The sequence below is a fragment of the Notothenia rossii genome (assembly GCF_949606895.1).
Source record: "Notothenia rossii genome assembly, chromosome: 4".
Taxonomy (NCBI): domain Eukaryota; kingdom Metazoa; phylum Chordata; class Actinopteri; order Perciformes; family Nototheniidae; genus Notothenia; species Notothenia rossii.
Window position 1 is genome coordinate 9,764,706 of NC_136902.1, and position 27,576 is coordinate 9,792,281.

The following is a 27,576-nucleotide window of genomic DNA, read 5'->3' on the forward strand; positions in this document are numbered from 1 at the left end:
AACCATAAGATGCATTTACAAACACTTTTAAAGAAAAACATAAAAGCAAATAATGAAAGTTTGACACAGTTTTTCTCTATTGAAAAGGGCCTGCGTGAGGTCAGTGAAAGCAACTCCCATCCACACAGCTGTGGTGGCGGAGGGATACCACTGGCTGCATCCGCGTAACGCTGCGCCTACAACTGGAAAGGAAGGATAGAAAAAGAAAATAGAGATAGCACAGACTTGTACAACATGTATTTAAATGGCAAAACATGTTAAACTCCGAGCCAAAGTATGAAATGAAACTAAACATGTGTAAAATCGCTGGATAAAGCCACCTCACAGCGGAGGGTTTCGTATTACACCCAGCCTTTCAGTTTGAGCCCATTGTGTGGCAGGATGGGAAGAGAGGAGGATACGCACTACTTTCCGTCGCGCAATCACATTGTTCTAGAGTGCTCCACGATCAGGGCCATCTTTGGTCGTCCTCGCCGGTGACAGTGTGGACAGTTTATTTCATTGGTCATCAATGCCTAACGATTCATAAATAATACTCAACTTTAAACAAGCCGTTTGACGCACTCTTGCAGAGAAAAGGGAGCTAGATCCCCGGTTTTTGTGGACTGTTCATTCTTTCCTTCAATACCCTTCATTTCTCAAGGCAAAAAGAGGGCGAGACGGGAGAGGCGGTGATACAACATGGATGAGGAATATGATGTGATCGTTTTGGGCACCGGACTCACAGTAAGTAGTCAAACATCATTTGCTTTTACGCTAAATCGTCCCAACTTCCATGATTGCTTTGAGTCATTTATCCTCTTGTCTATCCGAGCGTAGAAGTGAAAGTCTCCTGCATCCCAGGCTTAATGACATTAGAAAATTACAATATGATAAATGTAATTGAATGTTCTTTGACATGCATGTGTAGGAAAAGATGAAACACGGCCTCCAGGAGTTATTTTATTGTTCTCGCAGCAGCAGGATCAGGGCAGTGTTACACCCAGTAGCATCTTTTAGGCGTAACCCCACAGTGTCATGGTCCTCTTTTCATAGACAGGCCTCCATCCTGACGCAGGCCTGAGCACGGGTTTATGAAATGACAGAGCATACCCACGCCTCAATTTCATTTACTCCTCACTCCCAATGCGACAGATACATTTAAAAGTAATATTAATCTGGGTTCCGTGAAAGTCGACATTTTCCTAGTTGTATAACAGGTATCAAATATCCTATTGAATTCTTGGTCTTTTATATTTTATGATGTGATTATATAATGCTGGTGTTCTTTTTAAGAATATACATATTACTTATCAAATGATAATAATTATTATGATGACAGTAAATACGTGGGTGAAACTATAAAACCGCGCATGCGCAGTACGTTAATTATGTCCTCCCTGCAGCCTTCTGTCATAACCTCTTCTATAAACCTATTGCCTTATCACAGACCCCACCCTTATTGCTTTTTGTTTTATTGTTATATATATTTATGTAGGATTGCTAGAGGAGCCTGGGATTTAAGCTTTTTATTGCCTTATCCACACTGTAGCTATTCTGCATGTGACAATAAAGCCTTGAATCTCTATTTTCATTTGAATTCAATGTAATTAATTATAACATTTTGTTCCATACAGGAATGCATTCTGTCCGGGATCATGTCCGTGAACGGGAAAAAGGTCCTGCACATGGACAGGAACCCCTACTATGGAGGCGAGAGCTCCTCCATCACCCCTCTGGAGGAGGTAAAGAAAAAAACACCCCCAGGGATCCATAAAAGCAAATCAATATATTTGATATCCCTCAGTACATCTCAGTTTACTCCCCGTGCCATTGTGCACCAGCTGCTGTTTTTATTGTCTTCATGTGCTCACTGTCTAATCCTCTTGTGAGGCTTTACATTATGCAGCTTCACAAGATGTTGTTCATGTTTCTCTTTACTGTCGATCCTCCACAGCTGTACAAGCGCTTCAGTCTTCCAGAGAGCCCGCCCGAGTCCATGGGCCGAGGAAGGGACTGGAACGTAGACCTCATCCCCAAATTCCTCATGGCCAACGGTCAGTCCCGCATCACTGGTTTTAGACACAAAGGAATTAATATATCACCATAAAAGTCACTCACCATGAACTGGGGAGACAGATGGACAATTAGTACATTTTGACAGGAGTTAATGCAGGTGTATAAACCAAAATCATCATTTCCTGTCGTTTTTAATTGTTACATATATGGTTGTGTTTTTTTTAAATAACATTTTTATTTTTGCACTTTTCATACACAAAAGGTTACATTAAGTACTGTTCAAACCCAAAAACAATAAAAGATATCTAAATAAAATAAACTATACTAGCCCACCCACCCTTTTAGGTAATACTCAGAGTATCACATCATTCATTATGAAAAACACTTCATACCAACTGATCACAAAAAACACAAGACTGAATAAAACAAGAAGAAAATAAGAAAATATAATTCAGTGAAAAGAAACATTTGAAAAGATGGGTCCTTGAGTTGGCTCTTAATTGTATCAACAATTCATGATGTCTTTATACAATAGTAATGCTGCCGTCACTATTATCATCATAGTGATATTATTTTCTGTCTTATTCTAAAATTGGGAAATATAACATTATTTAGGCCGAGGCTTCAAATAGGGTCAGTGGGTTTTCTTTTCTTCGGTTTTTATTAAATTGTGCAAATAAACCAAAACTGAACTATTTATACTTATATCTATCAAATATACATTTAAAGTAAGCCTCCAGACTATCTATATGTGACGTTTCAGTCTCTGTCTTGATGCTTAAAAGGCATTTTGTATTGATGTAAAATGTGTGTGTGTGTGTGTGTGTGTGTTTGCAGGTCAGCTGGTGAAGATGCTGCTTTACACAGAAGTGACACGGTACCTGGACTTCAAAGTGGTGGAGGGCAGCTTCGTGTACAAAGGAGGAAAGATCTACAAGGTGCCGTCGACCGAGACCGAGGCACTAGCTTCAAGTAAGCCGCCCAAAAATATCTCAAATATCAGGAGTATGATACTTAAATGTTCACGTATTCAAAATAAAAGCCTCTGATTGAATTTGCAGATCTGATGGGAATGTTTGAGAAGCGGAGGTTCAGGAAGTTCTTAGTCTTTGTGGCCAACTTTGATGAGAACGATCCCAAAACCTTTGAGGGCGTGGACCCCAAAACCACCGACATGAGGGAAGTCTACAAGAAGTTCGACCTCGGCCAGGATGTGATCGACTTCACCGGCCACGCCCTGGCCCTCTACAGGACGGACGAGTGAGAACAAAAGCCTTATGTCATTATCTCATCACATCAGAAATCCTTTAATGCTACCACAGCCGGAACGTTCACTTCACTGCAGCACAGGGGACAGTGCCGATGAAAGGATAATCAAATGGGCAGATTAATAATATGAAATCAAATAAAGATTAAATAAGTAGAAGCATTATAAGAGTTGGTTAACATAGAAGAAGTTGTGAACCAGCAGCCAGTAATAACATTATTAAATTGCAAAAGTACATGTTTTACAGTTTTATTTCACAACAGTTGCTTCATTTCACAGCTGCTTTTGTTATTTTTAACATGAAATAACTAAAGAAAATATGTTGTAATGAGGTTTTTTTTCAAATGTATATGTAGTAAATGACTGCCTGATATCAAATATGAAGAATCTATTTTTAAATTAACCAGCAAACAACGAATACAATGAAAAACCAAGCTCACCTTTGTTGCGTTTAGTGAAGCATAATCTGCTTGGACATCCGTTAATATAACTCAAATACCAAATTCTGTTTGTCATTAAACTGATAGTAATAATTGTAATAGAAAAAATTAAATAATATATAAATATTTAGAAAATATAATAATAATACAATAAAATATAATTATAATACTGTTTGGTACCACTAATACCAATAATAATACAAATAATAGTAATACATAATCAATAGAAATATAATTATATACCATGAAACCTGCAAAAATAAATTATTTTTACAATACTGTATGTAGAGTAAGATGAGTTTTCTGGCTGTGAATATTATATTAACACAATCATATATTTCTCATTATTCTAGTTTGATCCGTATTAATCCTCTTCTGTTTCTTCCTCAGCTATCTTGATGTTCCCTGTTTGGAGACGATCAACCGCATCAAGCTGTACAGCGAGTCGCTGGCTCGATATGGAAAGAGCCCCTACCTCTACCCCCTGTACGGCCTGGGAGAGCTGCCGCAGGGATTCGCCAGGTAACTTTTATCATTTACTTTTCATCCATAGTTCTTGATTATTACAGCTTTAATGACACATATCCCATCATCCATGATTGAACCGGTTTTAAACACTTTGTAGATTGAGTGCAATCTACGGAGGCACCTACATGCTGAACAAACCAGTGGAGGAGATAGTGATGGAAGACGGCCATGTTGTTGGAGTGAAGTCTGAGGGAGAGGTACGCTGATTTATTATTCTGCAAATGTCATTACTTTTCTCTGGGCTCTATGAGGGGATAAACAAGTAAGTAAGTTCTTACAAATGCTACTACTATGTCATTTTACTTAAGTAAGATTTTGAATGCAGGACTTTGACTTCAAACAGAGGATTTGTAACAATTCAGTATTTCTACTTTTACTTAAAGAGGCCCTATTATGCTTTCTGGGGTTTTCCTTTTCCCTTATTTTGTGCATGTAAATGGTCTGCTAAGGCTAACATCCGAAATGTCTCTACAGAGTTTCTCTCCCACACTTTTTGAACATTAAAGCTTGTAAACATGTCACAGTAGGCATAACATGCGAAAAAGGGCCTCTTTAAGTAACACATCAAAGTACTTCTTCCACCACTCTTAATAAAGATTTGTCTTATTGAATCTAACCTTATTTATCTTCTTTCCTGCTGCAGGTGGCTCGTTGTAAGCAGCTGATCTGCGACCCCAGCTACATCCCGGATCGCGTCCGCAAGGCGGGTCAGGTGATCCGTGTGATCTGCGTCCTCAGCCACCCGATCAAAAACACTAACGACGCCAACTCCTGCCAGATCATCATTCCTCAGAACCAGGTTAACCGCAACTCAGGTGAGGATCGTCGTTTAGGTCTTAGGAATTGGAGCAGCATAACAAAGATGGCCGTTCTGCTGAATGCCATTGATTAAATTGTAAGCCCTGGAGGAAATAAAGGAGCGCTCTTATGAGGAGAAAGGAAGCAATGCATGTCATAGTGTACAATATGCACATAGTTCTATTTTATTTACTCTATAAAAGCACATATAATCAATGTTCTGGTATTAACAACGGATCTCTTGACTACTTCTGAAATGGGTCACTGGTTCTCAAACCCAGCGACTCTTCAGTTCCTCTCAGCTCTACGGAGATTTATTTTATCTATCGGATCACTGTTTGACTTTCTGACCAACAACCTTTCTTGGTATTTTATGCGATAGGCATGAATTAGCTTATTTCCCTACGCAGCCAGCTCTTTTCAGGAAAACATGTCTTGACAAGCTCCCTGAACAGCACCACGAAAGTTAGTATAGCTTTTAATGTAGTAGCTAAAGAGCAAGACAGAGCTAAAAGGAGTGTATGCATGTTAGAAATATCATCAGGTGCTCAACAACCAGTGGTGGAAAAGGTACTTAGATATTGTACTTCATTTAGAGTATCAATACTAAAGTGAATAAACACTCTGTTACAAGTAATAGTCCTGCATTCGAGGAGTAAAAATACAAAAGCATTGGCATTAAATTAAACCTTTAGTACCAACATTTTTGTCAATTCTCCAGACATCTATGTGTGCATGATCTCCTACGCTCACAACGTGGCGGCCCAGGGGAAGTACATCGCCATCATCAGCACCACAGTGGAGACCGAAGAGCCCGAGGCGGAGATCGAGCCGGCGCTGGAGCTGCTGGAGCCCATCGACCAGAAGTCAGCATCTTAACAGCTTCTGATGACAAAGAGTTTTATACAAATATTTAAGTATGCTTGTGAAAATACTCATTAATGTTTTTGTTTTTTTAACAGGTTTGTGGCTATTAGTGACCTGTATGAGCCCACAGATGATGGCACTGAGAGCCAGGTAAGACCTTTCTTCCAGAAAACTGTAAAAAAGCTTTTGCTGAGAAAATGGAAACGATATGCTCATGGCTAATACGCAGGTGAAACTCAACAACAACTATTGTATGGATTACAAAGGAATATAATACGGACAATCATGGTCCCATGATGAGGAACCCTACTGACTTAGATTATCCACAGACTTTTGAACTAGTGCCATCAGCAGGTCATATCTGTTTCCCAGATGATGAATCTATCACAAGGTAGACACTTTTAGTTTTGAGTGAAATATGTGTCACTATTAAAGGTGGGGTAGGTCATTTTGGAGAAACTGGCTCGAGTGCGCTAGAATTTGAAAATACACAGCCGGAAAAAATCTGCCACTTCTTTACAGAGCCCCTCCTCTAACACACACGAACGCGCACATGACCAATGAGGGCACGAGATAAGTTTGTGCACAGATGGAAGGCTGACAGGCAGGTAGGCCATCCAGTTACTTTAGCCGGGCCGGCTCAGATGATTGGTCGTGCTTTTTACAGTACCACGGCTTCCACAGATTACATTTGTTTATGGATTTTTTGTCAAAGCACTTCAGATATTCATTGCTATCGGGATGTTCAGAGCATTCCATGGAATATAACAAAAAGTGTATCTCGAGCCGGTTTCTCAAACTTACCTACCCCACCTTTAAATGGACTGCCATGGATTTTGCTGCAGATATTCAAGGTCCTAACAAGGTACATTTGAAATGAGTTTTCATTCTCACCCGCCTCAGCTATGTGTTAGCATGCTAACAGGCTGAAGAAATTGGGTGACCATGTGAAACAGGCTAGCACTGTCGCTAACATTTATAAGCTGTTGTTGGTCACTCCTGTGTGTTCACAGAAACCCTCCACAATAATGATTGCAACAATAATAATAGTAGTTTAATACAGTGATGTCAGGATATATTATGACAGATATTTTATCATACCTTTCCAACCCCACTCACGTCCCTGTTCTAGTTGTTTCCCAGTGCGCCTCACAGAGTCGCTGGTGTCGCTGCAGATTCTCAGTCTGTTGTGTTGTCTCTCCCAGGTCTTCGCCTCGAGCTCCTACGATGCCACCACTCACTTCGAGACCACCTGCAACGACATCAAGGACATCTACAAACGCATGACCGGCAGCGACTTTGACTTTGAGAACATGAAGCGCAAACAGAACGACGTGTTTGGGGAGGATGAGCAGTGAGCGGTAGAGAGGCTTCAGAGAGAGGGCGGGGCCTGGGAGAGGAGGCGGGGCTTAAAAGAGGCAAAAGATGAGGCAGAGGGTCCGTTAGAGGGCCTTGAAAAACCATCAGTGGGGAAGAGGGTGTGTTTCTGGCCTCAGCTGTTTGCCTCCTCTCCTTTACGTCCCTCTCTCTCTTGACACGCTCACACACACACACCCGCACATACACACACACACACACGCTGTTCAAATACTCACACTCCTTATCTCTGTCACTGTAAAGCAGGGTTGATATGGTCTTTCATTCCATTGTAGAATTTACAGTATAACCATGTCTTAAATATTATCATTAGAGGTGAATTTATTACTTGTCGTCGGCGATCTTCAGAGCATTTTCATTCTTTCTGTAACGTCTTTCTCCTCGTATCAAAGGTCGTCGGGTGGTTGGAAGATTGATGGCATTGAGAAGTCTGACATTGAGAGACCTGTAACGGCTTATAGTGTAGAATCCAGTTGACATGCATGCATCTTTTACACACAGTAGTATTTTACATAGACGACACTGCGGTATGAAGGCTGGACCATTCCACGCATTGCTCCTGTCAACCCTGCTTTCACTTTTCTCTCACTTGGTCTTTTTCCCGTCAAAATACTCCTTTTGGCAAACAAATCTGTTGGTCAGGCAAAACAATGTGGTGAAAAATGACATGGGCTGTCTGTCAGCTGATAGTGCTCACTTTGCAAAGCTGTTGTGTTCCATGTGCTAGCAAGCAAGCTAACCCGTGGCTATTAACCGTCACCCCGAAAAGAAAAAAAAAAAAAACTGTTCCTTTGTTTATCTCTGTTGTGTAATGTCAATTTGAATAGTTTACTTTCTAACATTTTTAAATTATTGAAGAGTTTTTATTTCTCTATATATTTGGTGCACATTTCACTGGCTGAAGTTATGAAGTTTACAGATCTGTGGTTGAATCCGTGGTCTTAAAGTAAAAAAAAAAATAAAAAAAAGGGAATGCCAGGAGCAAAAGAGGCAGGAAGAGGCTTTCTCTGGGAGATCTGGAATGAGTGAGGGAAACAAATTACGGAGATTGTTGAGATGCGAGGAAGTGTGAAGGACAAGAATGTGTGCGGGGAATGATTTGGATTTTGGAGGTTTCACTTTTAAGTGAAGAGGGTGAAGACTGAAATTTCGGCTGATAGTGAAAGCACCAGAGTGTGTTCGGTTGTTTCAACCCTTGTGTGTGTCCTTTAGGTAAGTCACTTCTCCAGGGACTAAACATCCTATGACAAATTGTAGTAGTTAAATAGAGGGAAAGGCTGGAGACTCCCGTAACTTTAAAAGACTTTGTAGCAAAGGTGAGAAGCCACAGTTGCAGGTGCTGCCCCACGAGAACGAACCAAGATCCTTTTATTGGTTGTAGCCTTAATTTTGGGGTCTTAATAGAATATTTAGACCCTTTTCAAATATGACTGCTTTGTTTTTAACTAACCGTTAGTGGCAGGTCGCTCTAGTGCCAAAAATGGTGTTGCTGTTATTGGCAAAAGTTGCTGACAAAGTGCAGTTTGTTGTTGTGTGTTGCTCCGCAGATCTGACTGAATACTATAGAAGGGATATTGTTTTCTATCAGCTGTTTCTGTACACCTGAGCGGAGGCAGTTCCTCATATCTCACGTGCAGTTAGATTGAGCTGTGGCTTGTCACACAACAAACAGACGAGACGCCCTGATCGTTTTTATTTAAAACACTGAAGCAGTTCCATCTCACTTTATCCAACACTTAGCAACTCTAAACATAGTTATCTCGCTGTTTGGGGTGTTGGCGTGTCTTATTGTTATGCTCTATTTATTTACATTTCACTGACGTATTGTGGAAAAGGTGTACGCCGAATATGCTATGCTAATAGATTTTGTTCTGATGATAAAAACGGAAAAGTGATGCACACCGAAATTCCTTGTTTTTGTTTGTTTGTTATTTGCTGTGTTATGTTTACGTTATTCAGTGATCATTCCAGTGCTGCATCATGATTTCATATGATTATAATAAGAAACAGGTAACAGCAGCAGTCATCAGTTATTAGCAATTCAAACCTATACAGCTGTGTGTTTCAACATTGTGTGTGGTCTTCATCCTGGATACTGGAATAATGTTTACTCTTCGATATATCCGAAGCCCTCCCTTCCGTTCCCCTTCCTCAGCATCAGATACTGTCTTTTTTATTTATTGAAAACAAAAGCCTCATGTGTGGTCGTACTGTTTTAATTTCCATCCAGTTTGGCCTTTTTCGGAAACCACTATTGACAATATCCCTTGAAAAATTGACAAAAGATACAAATAGTTAAGGCTGAGTAGTAGAAACACTTACTGTCCTTGTTTGATCACTAGTATGTGAGCAATGCCTAATGTCTTGTGTAACAAATACAAATGAATTAAACTATGAATGAAATTATAGAAAAATAAAAAGCACATGGCAAACCTGGAAAGATACTGTTGTGTGTTTCTTTCTTTGTGTTGTAAAGGTTATCTATACATATCATAATATTTTATATACACTCTAAAAAATACAACTTACAGATACAGTTTTAATAATTACAAGAATCTGGCTTTGCCTTATAATGAATCCTCGATGTAATATAATCTGATAAATATCTGAAGTGAGTTGGCGTGTGACACGTTTGGAGACATTTTGTGGTTGCATGTGAACAGGAGTCTCTGTCATACACATGAATCCAAACTCCCTGATGGAGAACAACAGCACGCTTCAGTCCTTATACATCTATTGAACCATACTTCCTCATTACTCCTTCATTTCCTCTTTTTGTAAACACACCTGTGTCCCACTGCTGGTAGAGTCCCAGTTTTCACCGCTGTCATATTCTCTGTGAGCCGAGACGAGCAGCAGAGAAGGCGGAGAAGAAGACTCAGCTAGGATTACACATGCTCCACCACGTAGCTCTCGTATGGATGACCCAGGAGTCTCTCTACCTCTGCTTTGGGCACCACCCAACACATGCCCGCGTGGCGTTTCCGCACCGTTTCTTTCAGCGTCTTGTCCTGCAAGGTGACCGGCATGTGCTCCGCTCCCCACCTCAGGACCCCCCGCGCTGACACCGCCTCGTTGGGAGCTCCATCCTGAGCATCCTGCAGCGCTGAGACTCTCATGTCAGCGTGCTGGAACTGGCCTGTTGGAGGATATAGGACAGAGGTGGTGGGAAGTTACCGAGTGTATTTATTCAACAATTTCAAGCAACTTTCAGCAAATAATCCAACTGAAACCGGCATGGACAATGACTATGTTTTAAAAATGCGCTTATCCAGAAAAGCCTGGTTTGGACACTTTACGGGCAGAAGAAACATTTCTATTAAAGAAAGAATTATACATTTCTGTCTTTTTATGCCTTTAATAGCTACTAACTTGAATTGGTATTCAAATCAATTATTCAATTATTTTTTATATTTTATTATAATGTAGAGACAAGGCTTTTAGCGACAATCATGTATTGCGTTACAATTATATGTTAAAAAAAAAAAAAAAAAAAGTCTAAATATGATATTTGGCCTCAAATCATCTGAAGCCTGGCGCCCCCCCTGCGATCTTGGGCACGCCCCCCAGGTTGGGAACCACTGCTTTAGAGGACACTTGATCCCTATTTTGGGAAAAACTGCAGTACTTAATACTATTACTACTACTATGTAATTGTATATAAAGCAGTTCAAATGAGCTTCACCTCAACTAGCTACAACAGTCAAATCTACTGATCTTTACAAACAATCAAGTCACATAATAATACATCAGTCTCAGGGTAGACTCTTCTGCAGAATGAGTACTTTTAGTTTGGAAACTTTGGGTCCTTTTGGCTGTATCTGTAGTTGTACTTAAGTAGATGGTAAGGACTTTAACTTATACATGGCTGTACTTTCTACTTTAAGTTCTGTATTCTAGATGTCAGTGAGCTTGATTGTAGTACCCAGCAGGCCTTGGGTTGCAGCGGACAGCCCTCGTCCATCCCTGATGTAGAAGCCCAGGTGAGCCATCTGCAGGTAGCTGGGGTGTTTGTACTGGTGGAACAGAACCAGGAAGCGGACGTCCCGGTCCAGCTCGATCCAGCAACTCCGGTTGTCGTCCACGGTGACCGTCACCCCCTGCCGCGTCACCGATCCCTGCTGATTGATGGGGAGATGGTCCCGCCCCTCACCTTCCACCACCACAGCGTCCAACGAGAGGGTGATCATGATGTCCCCGGAGAGCCTGGTGGCGGAGGAAATGGTGATCCGGTCGAAGTAGGTCCGGGTCCGATCCTCCACCCCGTGCTTTGAGGGAGCTCCCATGAGGTGGCCGTCCACAATAATCCCTTGAGGATGAGGAGCACACACACTTAAAAATGTATTACTAACGTGGTAGTAACAATGGCTGAAGTATTTACCTAATTTCACCTTGAATTCTTAAAGAAATCAATGTTTTTCTCACATTCTTGCCTGGTGAAGGAACATCAAGATATGGAGATAAGTCCTAATGAATTGAAGTAAATGGGTGCATTGCATTTCACAAAAAGAAAGACTATATTCAAACAGCCATTTACAAGCTCTCGTATACCTTCTGGAGTGTCTTCCATGTGTTGTTTACCTAGTCTGATGCTCACTACTTCCCGCACACATGCACACTTCAGATTTTCACTATAGAGTAGTGAAGAATGAACCATGAAACCAGTTGCATCCGAAATGCAAAAAAGTAATGAGCTTTTGTCGGGATAAGTGGTACCGTACCAGTTGGGTTGTAGTTTGTTAACCATTTTTCGGTTGTTATACGCAGCCCCAATTGATTTGAATTCATCAAGAGTTTTTAGAATAGTTTTTCACCATGGAGGCATGCAATAAAACCAATATTAATATATAGAAAATTCCTATAAAACATGTATATCTTTACACTTAAAGGTGACCTATCATGCAAAATGCACCTTTGTACGTCTTTTCTACATGAATATGTGTCCCCGGTGTTCCAGGGAACTCACAAAGTGTCAGAAAACACAACCCTCTCTATTTTCCTCCATACCCAAATCTCTTAAAAAGGGGCTGCAACGGATCTGATACAGACTGATCCAGATTTGAACACTTCTATGACGTCACAGAAGTGGCGCTACGGCTATTGGGCCAACTCCACCAATCAGGAGGAGACAGCCACGGACATTGCCGTTGGAAAGCGCTGGAGACGCTGTAGTACATATGCCAGGCCTGTAGATGGTGCTCTTCTCACAGAATCAGCCCATGCAAAGACAGTGTTCAATTGAGCGAAATGAGGAATGGCTAAAATGCATGATCTGTTTGGTATTTTGAAAAATAAAAAGTATAAATATGCCTTATATAGGTATGGTCCTACACTATATTATTCAAATATAGCATGATAGGTCCACTTTAAATGAGGGATTTTATTTCCAAGCGTACCTCTCTCTGGGTCCTCTAACAGTCTGAGAACGTCATTGGCTCGGCCGTCGACAGTGAAACACAAGTTCTGACGCAGCTTAGGCAGCTGGACTACAAAATGAGGATCTCCATCAACTATAACACACAACATTTAACATTAATACAACATGAGTACAGAAAATATTTAAAATAATTTGACGGTGTAATATAATTAAAAACAAATCCTGACCTGATGAGGAGAAGACGCGAATGATGGATGGAGAACTATCTAAAAGCACAAGAGATGAAACTCACTGACAGTCCTCCACAATGAAAGCAGTGTCTCCACAATAAGTGACATATTATTTAAGACGTGCAGCTGTACGTAACAGCCAGCTCTTACCAAACGATTCTGTGTCTGCAGTATCGTCCCCTAGAAATAAGTCAGACATTTTATTTATAAGACTTTAGAAAGCAACTACATAATCAAATCAACTCTTATGACAATTTAAAACTTACATGCATCATAATTGAGATCGTAGTCCACGTCATAGGTTGCATCAAAGTCTGAGAAATGCAGGGTTTGAGTTTAGGACACGCTGTGATGCTAATTTTTAATAATTATGAATATATTAAGAATGAAGTGTGATACTCACCTTTCACAAGATCAATATCTACAGGAGATAGAACAAAACTATTTACTTCCACTGTTGGCTGATTATTATGGTATATCCTAATGAGACAGCTGTATCTAATTACGTTTGATTATCAGATTTCTTTTTCAGATAAATGCGATTAATAGTTTAGAAAAAAAGATATCATTCAGTGTTACCTTTCCTCTGAATGAAAGTAGAGACATCTGGTGGAGAGAAGAAGAACATTCAATGAGGAACAAATGTCTGCACACTATAAGAGGACATATTCTGCTCATTTTCAGGTTTATATCTTGTGTCTCTACTGTGACATGTCTCCATGCTTTAATGTTCAAAAAGCTCTTTATTTCTCTCATACTGCCTGTGCTGCAGCACCTCTTTTCACCCTCTGTCTGAAACCAGAGCCCAGTCTGCTCTGATTGGTTAGCTGGCCGGCTCTGTTGTGATTGGTCAACCGCTTAGAGATGTCCCGACCCTTAGCCTATCACGTACAATGTGTTGGAGTGCTAGCCAATAGAAGCTTGAGTGTTACATAGTGATGTCACTATGTTCCTGATCTAAACAAAGGAGTCCAGTGGAGGAGTTTCAGGCACTGGGGGAGTGTAGCCTTTGCAAAAAAACAAAATAACACACTACAGAAAAGGTGTTTCATATTCAATGTAAATACTGCTATCTTTTACTATATTTTTTAATATATCTTTTTATGTTATTATAGTTTCTTCAAATAGCTTTCTACCTATGTTTTTACATTTTTGTTTTATTTTGATGTATGCTCCACAACACAAAGTCAAATTCCTCGTATATGCTAACCTACCTGGCAATAAACTTGTTTCTGATTCTTTAAAATGTAGCTTGTACTGTAACTTGATTTATGTGCATAATTGTGAATTACCCAGAAGCCCTGCTGCCTCCCACAAACGTGGCCCTTCTGTTACACCAGGCATGGGAGCGAAGGTGGCCGACACGAAGGTGGCGATGCTCAGCTCGGTGTCGTTGTGGTCGTCCACGCTGGGCGCCGGCACCGGGGTGGGGGAGGTGAGCAGAGAGGATGCCTCGGGCGGGGGGGTGGTGATGTCAGGCACAGGTGGAGCAGAGGTGGAGGTGTTCTCCGCCTCTAGGGAGGGAACGGTCACTCTGACAGGAGGCAGGGTCGTTCTCACTGTACTGGGCTGTGGGGTAAGGGGTTTCCCAGGCAGGAGAGCAGGGTCGGTTCGGACTGAGCTGGGTGGAGGCGTGGTGCTGGTGGTGAACACTGTGGTGGTTGTGGGGGTTGTTTTCACGACATTTGGATAAGGGGTGGAGACCTTTCCGGGTGCAGGGGGTGCCGCTGTTTTTAAAGCATTCAGCAGGGAGGTGTGTGTCTTACAGCCAGGAAGAGGAGAGGCCGTTTTAGATTCATTTTGGGAAGGGGTTGGCTTTTTCCCAGAGATTGGAGCAGGGGCAGTTTTCACAGAAGTGGGACTTGATGTGGTTGTGGCTTTCTTTGATGGTGAAACTCCTAATTTTGCAGCGGAAGTTGGTAGAAGGACTTTTTTTGTTTGCTTTTGAGGTGGCTGAGGAGGGTCTGGTTTGGATTTAGGCTTTGTGTTAGAACTGAGCTTCTTCACAGCTAATATTTTGATGGCGGCAGTAGTAGTAGTCGCTGCTGTTGTGGTTGTAGTCGCTGCTGTGGTGGGTTTTACCGTGGTTGGAGTTTCTTCATCTCCATCGGGCTTAACCACAACTAAAGAAGTGACCGGTGTTACAAAGTTATATTTCAGGGAAAGGTTTGTGGCCTTGTCTGCCAGTATCCTCTGAGTTGCAGGGTCAGTTGCGCTCAGTTTTGCCAGCAGCAGCTCTTTGATGGTGAAATACGCCCAGAGGCGGTGCACGAAGGTGGAGATTCCTACCGAGCCTGCAGAGCACTCGACTGAATCTGCACTCCCGTTGCCTTTTGCGTGGGAAATCAACACCTCGTTCTCCAACTTGATGCGTTGTTTTGAATCAGTGGCGGACATCGACACCTTAAAATCCTTCAGCCCTGGTTTCACCCTCCCAGCCACCACCAGCTCGGAGCCTTGGAAGTAGTTTGGGAACACGGAGCGGGTGATGTCAAACGCCTGATCGTCCAGATACGACAGCTGGATGTCTGACAGCAGAGGACTCGCCACTTCATCGTAGAAACCCTTCAGCTGCAGGGCTGCGTCGGCGTCCTCGTAAACCATCCTCGCCACGCCGCGGTTATCCAGAGCGAGGCGTTTCAGGAGCAGGAAGTCTGCGTCGTCTCCAAAGGCGAGGCCGAACAGAGACGAGGAGCCCAGAGCTTTCTTGGCGTTGCTGAGGATGGTGTCGCCGGTCGTTACTCCGATGGTTGCCTCTCCATCAGTGAGGAAGATAACCAGAGGGACACGTCGGGATGAGAGGTGGCTGGAGGAGGAGGGGGAGGGGTTGACCAGCTGGGCAGCGGAGAGCAGAGCTGCGTTGATGTTCGTCCCTGATAGAGAAAAAAGTCATAATAAAATAATATTTTTTTTTATTAAAGGACCCTTATAAAACCCAAGGAAACCAGACCAAGGATAAAGGTAACACATCAAAAAATAAAATACAGGAAGAGAAAGCAGGCATGGATGGGGGAAAGGAAGTAGCATTGAGGAAATAAACTGGGAGACCAAATTGAGTAGGCTGAACGATCCGTGTTAAAAAAAAAAGTTGGACACAATTATCACTTAAGACTTCATCTCACATCCTTCTGCAATAATCCTCTTCACAAAGTCTTTGGCGTCTCGTACGTTCTGCCGAGTCGCCCGAACTGTCCGTCCTTTCTTCCAGGTGTGAACTTTGTCTGAGAAGGTGATGATGTTGAAGTGGTCTCCCTCTCTCAGGTCCCCGAGAATAGTGCTCATGGCCTGCTTCGTCTACTGACAGAAATAATTGGAATTATTGACAGAAATCCTGCAAGTATGTTTTTTATCAAAGCAACTGTCCTTATCACAGAACTGTATTGATTGATCGATTTTCTTGGATGATTGAAAAAAGACTGCAGTCACTACATATACATTGAAAATCACAGAGGATTAAAACTCAGTTATGCAAGAATAATTATTTCTATTGAGGAAAAGAAAAGAAGTACAAACAATATAATTGACACTGAAATACAAAGCAGCAGGGAAGCGATGTGAGCATGCTCTTGTATTCTTGGTCATAAAAAGTTACGGTGTGGATGAGACTGTCAACTTTACCTGTTTCATCTTAGTGCCTATCATTGAGCCACTGACATCAATGACAAATATAACATCCTTTGGAACCACAGGAAGTCCCCTGGGTGCAAAGTAATGCACAAAATACCCATCATACACCTGAGAGAGGGTGAAAATACACAATTCATTGGGGAGAAAACCACTTTAACTGTCACTAAAAACACATTTATATATTTTGAAAAGCAAAAACATTCTTTAAAAAGGCAGAAATAAAAAGACGCTCCTGACCTGGACTTCACCCATGAGGTCTCTGAGCTCCACGTCATACTGGAGGATGAAGTCTGCGTTGAGACCGTTGTAAGAGATGCTGTTCTGCTGCTGTATAGTGGGACTGTAGCGGACACGAGCACAGTTTGTGTTCTGCTCAACATGAGTGGAGGCCGGGGCTTCTGCATCGCCTGATGGTAAGGAGTGCATGGTTTAATCCATGAAGAAGTAATCCAAAATGTTTAAAGAAAGGTCTACATCAAAGAGGACACACGCATGTAGAAGAAGACCAGGGGTCAACCATTTGGAACATAATGCTCCCACACTTCAGTCTAATCTAATAACAACGTTTCAGTGCACAGACCTTTCTCAGGTTATTTAAAATTGATTATATATTATTCCCCAAAAAGTTAAACTATTCCCTTAAATTCAGATTTTGATTGACAAACATAATTCATTATATCATTGATTCAACCAGGAAGTCTATTGAGATTGTTTCTTCTGCACTTCCTTTAAACAAGTGATGGTTGGTACCAGGTGGTGTGTACTTTACATCAGTCTAAGAGCATTGAAGGGCTCTTCTCTGAAAGTTGCTAATCCCAATTAACCATCTCAAATACATAACAGGTAATAACTCATCATATTTGACCTTGAGCGGTGTTGGAGAGCAGCCGGCTCGTCCTGAGAGGAAAGGCTTTGAGGAAACTGATGCCCGTCCTCTCCGTTATACTGACGTCTAACGAGAGGTTCTGCACAGGCTGACCCGGCCTCAGACCCAGACTGAGCTCATAGCGGCCGAGGCGTCGAGGCAGCAGCTCCTCGTAGGTCAGGGAGAAGGAGACCCGAGCTCCAGACGGCACGCTCACCGCCACGCGGAACTTCTCAATCTCTCGCTCTCTGAAACATAGCAAAAAAAGTCAAAGGAAAACTCACAATATTGGATTGGATGTCAGTGTCCTCTTTAAAATGGTCTACATTACAAGTAGAAGCTTTAAGCACTGAATGTAAGAAAGGTTGTCTTGGTGGGCTCATACAAGTGTCCTTTATTTAAGTAAAAGTACCATACTATAAAAACACTTCACTACAAAGTACTGAATTCAAAATCTAACATAACTAAAAGTACTATCAGCAAATTGTACTAAAATAATCAAAATTTAATGTCAGTGTTTTACTTTGGATGTTTTTGGATTAATATTACTGCTTCATAGGCGTACAGTATGTTGCATTTTAGTGCTGTAGATGTTGATGAACTGCTTTATATTGTTGGATAGTTAAATGCATCATATTCTAAAATATTCTTTTATTTGTGCAAGTATCTCACAAAAGACAACTTTTTATGAGAGTCACAGACATTCTTTTAACTGTAGAAGATGCATTACTTAACTGATTAGAGTGTGAAGAAGTTAAAGAACACATTCTGGTACTGACTTGGTAGCAACGAGCCCGGCTGTCTTCCCTTGCTTCTTAGCGGCATCGTAAATGTTCCTGGCAGCAGCTCTCTCCGTCACCTGGCCCACATACACCTTGCCATTGGAGGTGCTAATGGTAATTAGAAGAAGAAACAGCTCTCTGTGTGACTCACAGTAGCCGGATTATATTTCAGTCAGAAACACGCCTGGCCTGCATTGAGCTACTCAGCGTGATTCACTTTATTTTCCACCTTGTATTTCCATTGCCATCACAAAGCTGCTTCACAAACATCTTATAAATGGAGTTCATAACATCTGAATGGGAGGTGTGGGTCGTAAACAGGGCGAGTGCGAAAATAGTAATTTCCCTCTAAAAACAGCATTAATGAAGAGAGATCCTGCAGGCCGCGGTGGCGCTGCTGAGGGAGCTCCGCCGTGTGCAACACCCGGCAAAATCCCAACCAAAACCTCCGCTCAAGAGGCATCCAACTCACACAGTGCACTTCCTAGACTCTCGGTGACCGCGGATGACACGTGACGAGGCGCTAAATTAAGGTCACGTCCTTTTAACACATATATCCAAAGAGAAAAAACATCAAGGGCTAACTCAAATAAACCCTCAGGCTTGAAGCAAGTCCTGTTTGAGAAACAGAGCAGAATGGCAAGAGTGGAAAATGGAGGCGCTTGTATTTATACGTGTGGCTGGTTAAAGGAGTGGCTGCACATCAGTGAGCGACACACTGAATACAGAGGTCTCAGTTTCACACACAGAAATGCTAAAGAACTAACACATTTGCCACAGCATTTTTTTTCTTTTTTACCTTTTGGGGTATTTGGTGATGACGAGCCTAAGATGTAGGAGACATTTCTTAACGCTTACGTAAAGGACACCTAAGAAGTAGGAGACATTTCTTAAAGGACACCTAAGATGTAGGAGACATTTCTTAACGCTTAAAGAACACCTAAGAAGTAGGAGACATTTCTTAACGCTTAAAAGACATCTAAGATGTAGGAGACATTTCTTAACGCTTAAAGGACATAAGATGGAAGAGACATTTCTTAACGCTTACGTAAAGGACACCGGAGACATTTCTTAACGCTTAAAGGACACCTAAGAAGTAGGAGACATTTCTTAACGCTTAAAGGACACCTAAGATGTAAGAGACATTTCTTAACGCTTAAAGGACACCTAAGAAGTAAGAGACATTTCTTAACGCTTAAAGGACACCTAAGATGTAGGAGACATTTCTTAACGCTTAAAGGACACCTAAGAAGTAGGAGACATTTCTTAACGCTAAAGGACACCTAAGAAGTAGGAGACATTTCTTAACGCTTAAAGGACACCTAAGATGTAGGAGACATTTCTTAACGCTTACGTAAAGGACACCTAAGATGTAGGAGACATTTCTTAACGCTAAAGGACACCTAAGAAGTAGGAGACATTTCTTAACGCTTAAAGGACACCTAAGATGTAGGAGACATTTCTTAACGCTTACGTAAAGGACACCTAAGATGTAGGAGACATTTCTTAACGCTTACGTAAAGGACACCTAAGATGTAGGAGACATTTCTTAACGCTTACGTAAAGGACACCTAAGATGTAGGAGACATTTCTTAACGCTTAAAGGACACCTAAGATGTAGGAGACATTTCTTAATGCTTACGTAAAGGACACCTAAGATGTAGGAGACATTTCTTAACGCTAAAGGACACCTAAGAAGTAGGAGACATTTCTTAACGCTTAAAGGACACCTAAGATGTAGGAGACATTTCTTAACGCTTACGTAAAGGACACCTAAGATGTAGGAGACATTTCTTAACGCTTAAAAGACACCTAAGATGTAGGAGACATTTCTTAACGCTTAAAGGACATAAGATGTAGGAGACATTTCTTAACGCTTACGTAAAGGACACCTAAGATGTAGGAGACATTTCTTAACGCTTAAAGGACACCTAAGATGTAAGAGACATTTCTTAACGCTTAAAGGACACCTAAGATGTAGTAGATATATACAGTTTTATCAAATGTAAATAAGTACAATACATTTGCCACAGCTTGTTTTTTTCACGCTTTTGGCCTATTTTGTTGCTTTTATTTATGTCTTAATGTATCCATATGTATAAGTGTGTCTGTTGATTGTGTATATATATATATATATATAGGTATATACATATTTCTATATATATTTGTATTCTTTTGTATTCGGGATTGTGGGAACCGGTATTTTGATCTCTCTGTCTGTACACACAAACTGAAAGATTGACAATAAAGTTTGACTATTTGTTGATGTGCAGACGGCCGTACTGCACATGTGAAAATGTCTAAGAGAAAGACAGAAGTGAAAGATTATGGTGTTAAAAAACCTGCATGAGCTCCAGAATCACACATACTTAAAAAACCTCCATGTAGGCACGCATATGTACAGTGTGTGTGTGTGTGTGTGTGTGTGTGTGTGTGTGTGTGTGTGTGTGTGTGTGTGTGTGTGTGTGTGTGTGTGTGTGTGTGTGTGTGTGTGTGTGTGTGTGTGTGTGTGTGTGTGTGTGTGTCTAAACTGGCAGTGTGCCTCAGTAAACTGTGCTGGGGAGAAAAGTAGGGACTGGGTAAACTCCTGTCATTTTCTCTATTAACTTTCTGACTTGCGTTTACAAAGCCCTGTATTCATCTGCCTCAGGTTGAGGCCACTGACCTGCTTCCGCTCCCAAATCCAGCTCCAGGTTCTGTGTTTGGCCTGCAATGTTGACTTATTTGTTTTGTTTATATTTAGCAATTTCTTCAAGGAGAGCGTCTTGAAAAACACTCTTCGTAATCAAATTATACATCTCTCCTCCGGACTTCGATTCAAGTTCCTTACATAATTCCTCTGAAGTTTCTGGATTCAGCCCAATATGAGAACTTTTATTTATTTCAATTTTTTCAACATATGGCAGGTAAATATTATAATTTCCCTGCCAACTTCAATACTTAAAGGGGCCCTATCGTGCTCATTTTCAGGTTCATATTTATTTAGTGTCTCTACTGCGACATGTCTCCTTGCTTTAATGTTCAAAAAGCTCTTTATTTCTCTCATACTGCCTGTGCTGCAGCACCTCTTTTCACCCTCTGTCTGAAACCAGAGCCCAGTCTGCTCTGATTGGTTAGCTGTCCGGTTCTGTTGTGATTTGTCACGTGGGTTTGCTATCCTGGCTCCAAAATGGTGGAATGAGCTCCCCATTTAAATCAGGACAGCAGAAAGCTTACACATCTTCCGGCGTAGACGTAAAACTCATCTCTTTCGACTCCACTTCGAGCGATAGAATTACGAACAAATAATTGCTAACAAAGCACTTATATACTAATAGCAGGGCTCTCAAGTTTTGAACAGAGTTCAGAGTGAGATTTTGGCAGCGGTGTTTGGTACTCCAACTTCTGGCTCCCCTCAAAGTTCCCATGAAGCCCTCTGTACCGCGAATGTCAACGGGGGGGGGTGCTAGTGGAGTATGAAGCCCTCTGTATCGCGAATGTCAACGGGGGGGGGGGGGGCTAGTGGAGTGCACGCGTCTCAAACAGTCCTAGTTTGTTTACAAAATTGCGGAGCAACTTGGTGGGCGGTTACCCTGGATAGAAATCTCTGCGTGAGAAATACAAGGTCTGGCGTGTGAGCGTGTGAATGGAGTGAAATGCCAAATGCGTGAGACTTGAGAGCTCTGATACTAATAAAGGACTGGCTTATCTAAAGCCAGTTGAGTAGCACTTGAAATGTGTTGGCTCTATGAAACCTGATGTACTTATATGATTCTGTTTTCTTCAAGTTTGTATCTTCTTGGTCGAATGCACTTATTGTAAGTCGCTTTGGATAAAAGCGTCAGCTAAATGTAATGTCACTCGCTTAGAGATTTCCTGCCCCTATCAGCCAATATAAGCGCAACTGTTATGGTGTGATGTCACTTCTGGCTGACTGTAGTAAACAAAGGAGTCTAATGGAGACATTTCAGGCAGGAGGGTTTGGCAGAGAACTCCTTCTCGAGGGAGCTTTGGGATTTCAGCCTTTGGAGACCATTTACATGAACAAAAACCTATATAATGCATAAAACATATACATATACATATAAACACACTATAGGAATGGGAATACCCCCAAAAAGCATAATAATTGTAATATTAAAAATCTTTAATATTGAAAACAGTCCCTATATGTTGTGAGGAATTATCATCAAAAACACAGTAAATGTGACGATAACTGGAAGCACTTCCTGACTTTCATAGAGATTATAAATAAAGGAAGTAGGGATAGAACAGAGAAACAGTGACTCACATGGTGAAGTTGGAGATGAAGGCAGAGGAGGGCAGGTCCACCTCGAAGGCCGCCTCCTTGGTGACGGGCAGCTGGTTCCACACTGAGCTCTGCACTGTGGTCACAGCGTATCTGGACACCACTGTACACCCCACATGGTAGTCTGTCACCTTCAGCTATAGCATCACAAATATATGTATAAAAAATGTAAGGGTTTGGAGGAGAAAGCACTTAAGTTAAGGAGAAATTAAATCTGAGGTACAAAGGACAGGTATTGTGAAGCTTACATGAGGCAAATAGAAACATTCAGCTAATCGAATGTACTATAGGAAGTTGGTGCATTTGATCTGCTTTTTCCCACATTATATAAGCCTGACAATAACCACAACACACACTCTGAGGTGGCAACGTCGCAAATACGTGATAGGTCCCCGGGGTTTTCAAAACGATGCAGTTCTTTGATTTACTCGATGAAAGTTACGTTTCTCAGTGAATGTTCTGCATTGATCCTGAACACATATAACATCAGCTCTTCAGATTCTTCTTGTGTGTTTCTCAAAGTTTAAGGACGAGAACACATGCACTGAACATAAGGAAGGTGTATGGCCCTGGTGGGCTGATTGTAGTGTCCCTATGTATCCTTTACTTAGGTGAAAGTACTAGTACCATAGTGGGAAAAAACTTCACTACACGTAAAAGTACTGAACTCAAACACTTAAAAAGTAACAAAGGTTTAAGTAGTGAGTGTGAAGTAAAATGGTTCCTGCCAGGGTTTTACTCCTAGTTATGTTTTTGGAATAATATTAATTAGCTGCGTTTTACTGCTATAGATATTTAAGGTTTCGCCTAATTGTAACTCTTGTAGTGTTGGTACATTTAATCTACAGCAATTCATCACATCCGATACGTTCATTTTAGGTTTGTAGCACTGCTTTTTTGTTGGACTCAAGTATCTAAAAAAAGACAACTTTTCAAGAGATTTTCAGAAAAATAGCCCTGTGTTTGGATATTGATGGTTTTCACTTCAGCTAAACGTATCATTAAACTGTTATCTGAAAAGTAACAGCAGTCAGACTAGTGTAGTGTCGTCAAAAAACTATATTTGTCTATGGCATGTAGTCGAGTAAAATATAGAGTAGCATAACATTGAAATAATTACAGAACTGGAGTAAATCATGACAAGAGCTACATTCCGCATTTACTCACAACCAATCAGGTGTGACTATAACAGACAATGATGGAGGCTTAATTAAACCTTAAAGGTCACCTATTATACAAAAATCCACTTTTTCATGTCTCTTCTACATCAACATGTTTCCCCTCTTCTGCATGTCTCTTCTACATCAACACGTGTCCCCTCTGTGGAAAGAGACTCTGAACGTTTCAGGAAAAAATATTCTCTCTCTTTTTGTCCTGATCCATTTCTATAAAAACCTGTCTGAAAATGAGCTGATCAGATTCTGGCCACTTTATGATGTCATAACGATTTTTTGGCTTGTGTAGCCATTAGCCAATCACCAACCAAAGGTAACCCCCCCCCCCCCCTTATCACCTGAATCTCCTCCTAGAGCACCATTGTGTTCTTTTTAACCAAATATCTGTCAGAGGGGCGTGGGGAGGGGCTCCTTATTTTCATCTAAAGTAACAGACAGAGAATCAGCACTTTGGAAACAGGGCTGAAACAGAGGGGATTATGGGTAATGCTGCAATGATCTGTCTGGTGTTTCAGCCAAACACTTCAGAGACATATTTTTTTATATATCTGAGAACTATAATATATTGATGAAGAAGAGTATAATAGGAGACCTTTACCCTACCCAGCCAAACCAAAATGGAAAACAAATCATAAACTTGTTTCTCTGTTTACTAACGCTGTAACTAGCGGTAACGCTGGCGCCTGCTGCAAACTGAAGTGAGTCTGGTTAGCGGCCACATGACTGCAGGATGAGGCGGCAGAGCCACATCAGCGCAGCGGGGGTTTGAGCTGTACTGAACTGAATTACTGTATGTGTTCTGGGGATTGCTTCACAGTTAAGAAGCAAACAGAGGGGAAACCTCAGAGGAGCTTCTGATGATTCCCTGAGAGAGGAGGGAGTGATTTCTGTCTGTGAAGCTGGTTCTGCAAGTCACTTTGTATCAGAGGTACTTCAACTCAAGGACTGTACTTCTTGAGAACATTATTGAGGTTTTTCCATTTCACAGCATGCTTTTTTATACTTCTACTCAACTACATCTCAAAAGAAAATGCTATACATTTTACTCCGCTGCATTTAATTGATAGGTGTAGTTGTAATGGTTACTCATCAAATTAAGATTTAAGATTTAAAAATGTGTTAAAACAGTTTAAAAACGCAATGTGTTAAAGCTTTAGATATCTTTGAGTTGTTGATTGTGACTTTCTCCCCTCTATAACTGTTTAGATTACAAAGAATTCAAATTATCCTGTCGATTAAAAATAATAATCTGTGAAGCAGAATTTAGTTTTGATGTTCTTCTTTTTGTACACGGTCATACTGTATAGCTAGTAAATGTTACGTAACAGTGACATTTTAATTCATGTTGTATGAGGAGCTTAAATCTTGCACTTACAGTCATTACAATGACTACTACAAAACAAGAATGTAAATAAGTCCTGTAACTTTCTTGTGTTATCCTTTATGTTCTTTTAACTGCGCTGCATGTCCCTTGGTGTTGAAACCAATTAGGGGATTTTTTTCAACCCTTCTATTGTCTTCTTTTCCCCCCCCCCTTACTTTGGTGTTCGCGGTCAAATTTGACCGGTTCTGTTTTAGCTGCTATTACATTAACACAAAAACCATTAATCATCACCAAATGTCATTTAACACCCTTTCAAACTGTAAATATTGTATCAGACTACTGGTATACATTAGAAACTACAGTAAATATACAAAGAACAGACACTGAACATGTATTGCGTGTGCCAGGTGTGATCCATGTGGGGGGAGGGGCACATAAGGGGGGGAAATGTGTCAAATTGCTCTGTGTGTGTGTGTGTGTGTGTGTGTGTGTGTGTGTGTGTGTGTGTGTGTGTGTGTGTGTGTGTGTGTGTGTGTGTGTGTGTGTGTGTGTGTGTGTGTGTGTGTGTGTTTTTTATCTGATCCGGATGGTTACTAATTCCTTTTCTTTATGGCGGTCATTTTTGAGCGGGAACACCATGGGTGTTACGAAGTTGACTAAATCATCCAAAATTCAATGAAAGTGGTGATCAGCAATTGTATATGTTCAAATGTCTTCTATACTGTGAAGGATATCATAAAGCCTTAATGCAATTTTTTGTAAAACTAAAAAGTTATGATTGATGAAAGTAGTAAATCGGTCAGATTTGACTCGGAGACAACAGGAGGTTAAATGAATTGTCAAATAAACTAAATATTTGTTCTGGTATTTTACACGTCTTATGACAGTAACATAGTCCAACTATCACATCCCTTTCCTCTTGTGAAAAGTAACATTGGAAGTTGGGTTGATACTTACCACTGATTTTGTTGGTTTGCTTTGACGTCTTATTCTCTGAAAAACACGCAAGGCAGAAAGTCAATCACGTGCATTCATGTGTAGTATTGTAACATTTTATTTTAAGATCAAGCCCAATAAGTATAACTTCAGTGGTTCCAGAAAAGGAGGTACCCTTTTTGAAGTAATCTCCACACTCTTCCTGGGTTGGGTCAAGATTTTGTGTCAAAATTCTCTGAATCAAAGCCATTCATGAATGGAGGGGAAGTGGAACTGGAAATAAATGCATTCACTGTACACAGGCCAGCGAGGGCTGCACGGTGCGCTCTCAGAGGCTAATTCTGCACACAAGTCATTGCTGTGTCAATACATTACCACATAGCCTGGACATCGCTGGGACTTTAACATAAACAAGTAATGTAAAGAGTGGAACCCCTTTATGGGGAAACATAGAAATCATATAGTTAATATACAAAAAATAGGAGTATATTATCTTGAGCTTGTTCTGGCTGTATTAGAGGTGAAATACTCACTTTAGTAGTCACCAATAGTTTCAATAATATCCTGGCAATTATTAGAGTACAGCAAAAAAACATTAAATACAAAATAAAGTTATATATTATTGCTATACTTTCCTCCTGTCTTCATTCAACCTGGTTTAACAGAAGAGTGTGTTTCAGAAAGAAGCCATTAACAACTTTTGACACAAAACTGACAGGAAAAAAGGTAATTAAAAGGAGAGGAAAATAGAAAAATGTACCTGTAAAAGAACATCTGCTCCAAGTTTAGCTTCATATTCCCTTGATAATCCCTCTTGCAGATACAGAGTGAAGAACACCAGCATGCAGGAAATCCTTAAATTCATCATGTCCAGAATAAATCAGGTTCCAGTCCTCCAAGGTGCAGTGAACTCACGGTGTCCGCGGGACTGAGGCAGCGTGTGCAGCAGGATGCTGTGCACATACCTCACATTTTACACAGAAAGTTATTTTCTGCAAGGGGCAGTCTCTCTCCCCTCCCTCACCTCGGATTATTTTGAACGGCTCCTCTGCAGTGATAGATGAAATATGTTCTGATAAACATCACGTGTGCAGAAAAAAGGGAAAAGAAAATCTCCAAAAAGGTGTGAAGTTCAGTCAGAAAGTTGTCCCGCTGTGTGTGAGGAGAGCAGCTCCCAGCTTGAGTGTGTGCATACTTGAAGTTTCACGTCCTGCTGCCACTGAGGTGCACCAGAAATGAGGGATTATTAACCCCTGCTCTGCTATTTTGGGAAATTACCCCACTACCAAAACACCTCCCCCTCCTCCTCCTCTCTAAGTTCAAATGCTCCAGTCTGAGTTTTATTCCTTAAATTAGTCCCAAATGTGAGTTTCCTACTCCCCCAGAGCGCGTTCACAAAGACCCATTATCTGCCGAGTGGAACAGTTAATTGGTCTGTTGTGAAATAAGTTTGTTAAATGTAGTTTTGGCTTCTCTGTGGGAGGATTAAAAACATATGAGAGCTGCCAAACCAACACCAACAGGACTCGTAAAGTGGATTTAGTTTCTGAAAAACAACTTAAAGACAAGTCTTAGTTTATTTTTGTATGTTGTGCCACTACTGGGACATGTTTCCATGCTTAAATGTTCAAAAAGGTCTTTATTTTTCTCATACTGCCTGTGCTGCAGCACCTCTCTTCACCCTCCGTCTGAAACCA

The 27,576-nt window shown here is 41.1% G+C and overlaps 2 protein-coding genes across 2 annotated transcripts; one reads left to right on the forward strand and one right to left on the reverse strand.

Moving 5' to 3' along the window:
• The first annotated feature begins 408 nt into the window (after window positions 1–408).
• Window positions 409–9,715, forward strand: gdi1 (GDP dissociation inhibitor 1). Its single transcript, XM_079675499.1, has 11 exons — window positions 409–726; window positions 1,617–1,724; window positions 1,937–2,036; window positions 2,836–2,970; window positions 3,060–3,258; window positions 4,096–4,227; window positions 4,331–4,430; window positions 4,877–5,048; window positions 5,753–5,897; window positions 5,994–6,048; window positions 7,104–9,715. Exons 1-11 carry the CDS (start codon window positions 682–684, stop codon window positions 7,254–7,256), a joined length of 1,344 nt encoding a protein of 447 aa, XP_079531625.1. The 5' UTR covers window positions 409–681; the 3' UTR covers window positions 7,257–9,715.
• itih6 (inter-alpha-trypsin inhibitor heavy chain family member 6) lies at window positions 9,527–27,203 on the reverse strand. The gene is made up of 17 exons (XM_079675496.1): window positions 26,640–27,203; window positions 25,901–25,936; window positions 22,427–22,581; window positions 18,154–18,264; window positions 17,375–17,622; window positions 16,747–16,916; window positions 16,501–16,617; window positions 16,005–16,176; window positions 14,175–15,755; window positions 13,462–13,488; window positions 13,286–13,303; window positions 13,149–13,196; window positions 13,033–13,062; window positions 12,880–12,918; window positions 12,672–12,785; window positions 11,201–11,584; window positions 9,527–10,414 (listed from the first exon to the last, which is right to left on the reverse strand). Exons 1-17 carry the CDS (start codon window positions 26,745–26,747, stop codon window positions 10,164–10,166), a joined length of 3,609 nt encoding a protein of 1,202 aa, XP_079531622.1. The 5' UTR covers window positions 26,748–27,203; the 3' UTR covers window positions 9,527–10,163.
• Window positions 27,204–27,576: the final 373 nt, after the last annotated feature.

Excerpts from the sequence above, each read along its gene's own strand:
- gdi1 (XM_079675499.1), top strand. The coding sequence starts at position 682 with ATGGATGAGGAATATGATGTGATCGTTTTGGGCACCGGACTCACA. Across the intron at positions 3,259-4,095 it reads GCCCTCTACAGGACGGACGA|CTATCTTGATGTTCCCTGTT; the intron begins GTGAGAACAAAA and ends TTTCTTCCTCAG. Across the intron at positions 5,898-5,993 it reads CTGGAGCCCATCGACCAGAA|GTTTGTGGCTATTAGTGACC; the intron begins GTCAGCATCTTA and ends TTTTTTTAACAG.
- itih6 (XM_079675496.1), bottom strand. The coding sequence starts at position 26,747 with ATGATGAATTTAAGGATTTCCTGCATGCTGGTGTTCTTCACTCTGTAT. Across the intron at positions 16,917-17,374 it reads GCTCTCCAACACCGCTCAAG|GCGATGCAGAAGCCCCGGCC; the intron begins GTCAAATATGAT and ends CCTTACCATCAG. Across the intron at positions 16,177-16,500 it reads TAGGCACTAAGATGAAACAG|ACGAAGCAGGCCATGAGCAC; the intron begins GTAAAGTTGACA and ends TTCTGTCAGTAG.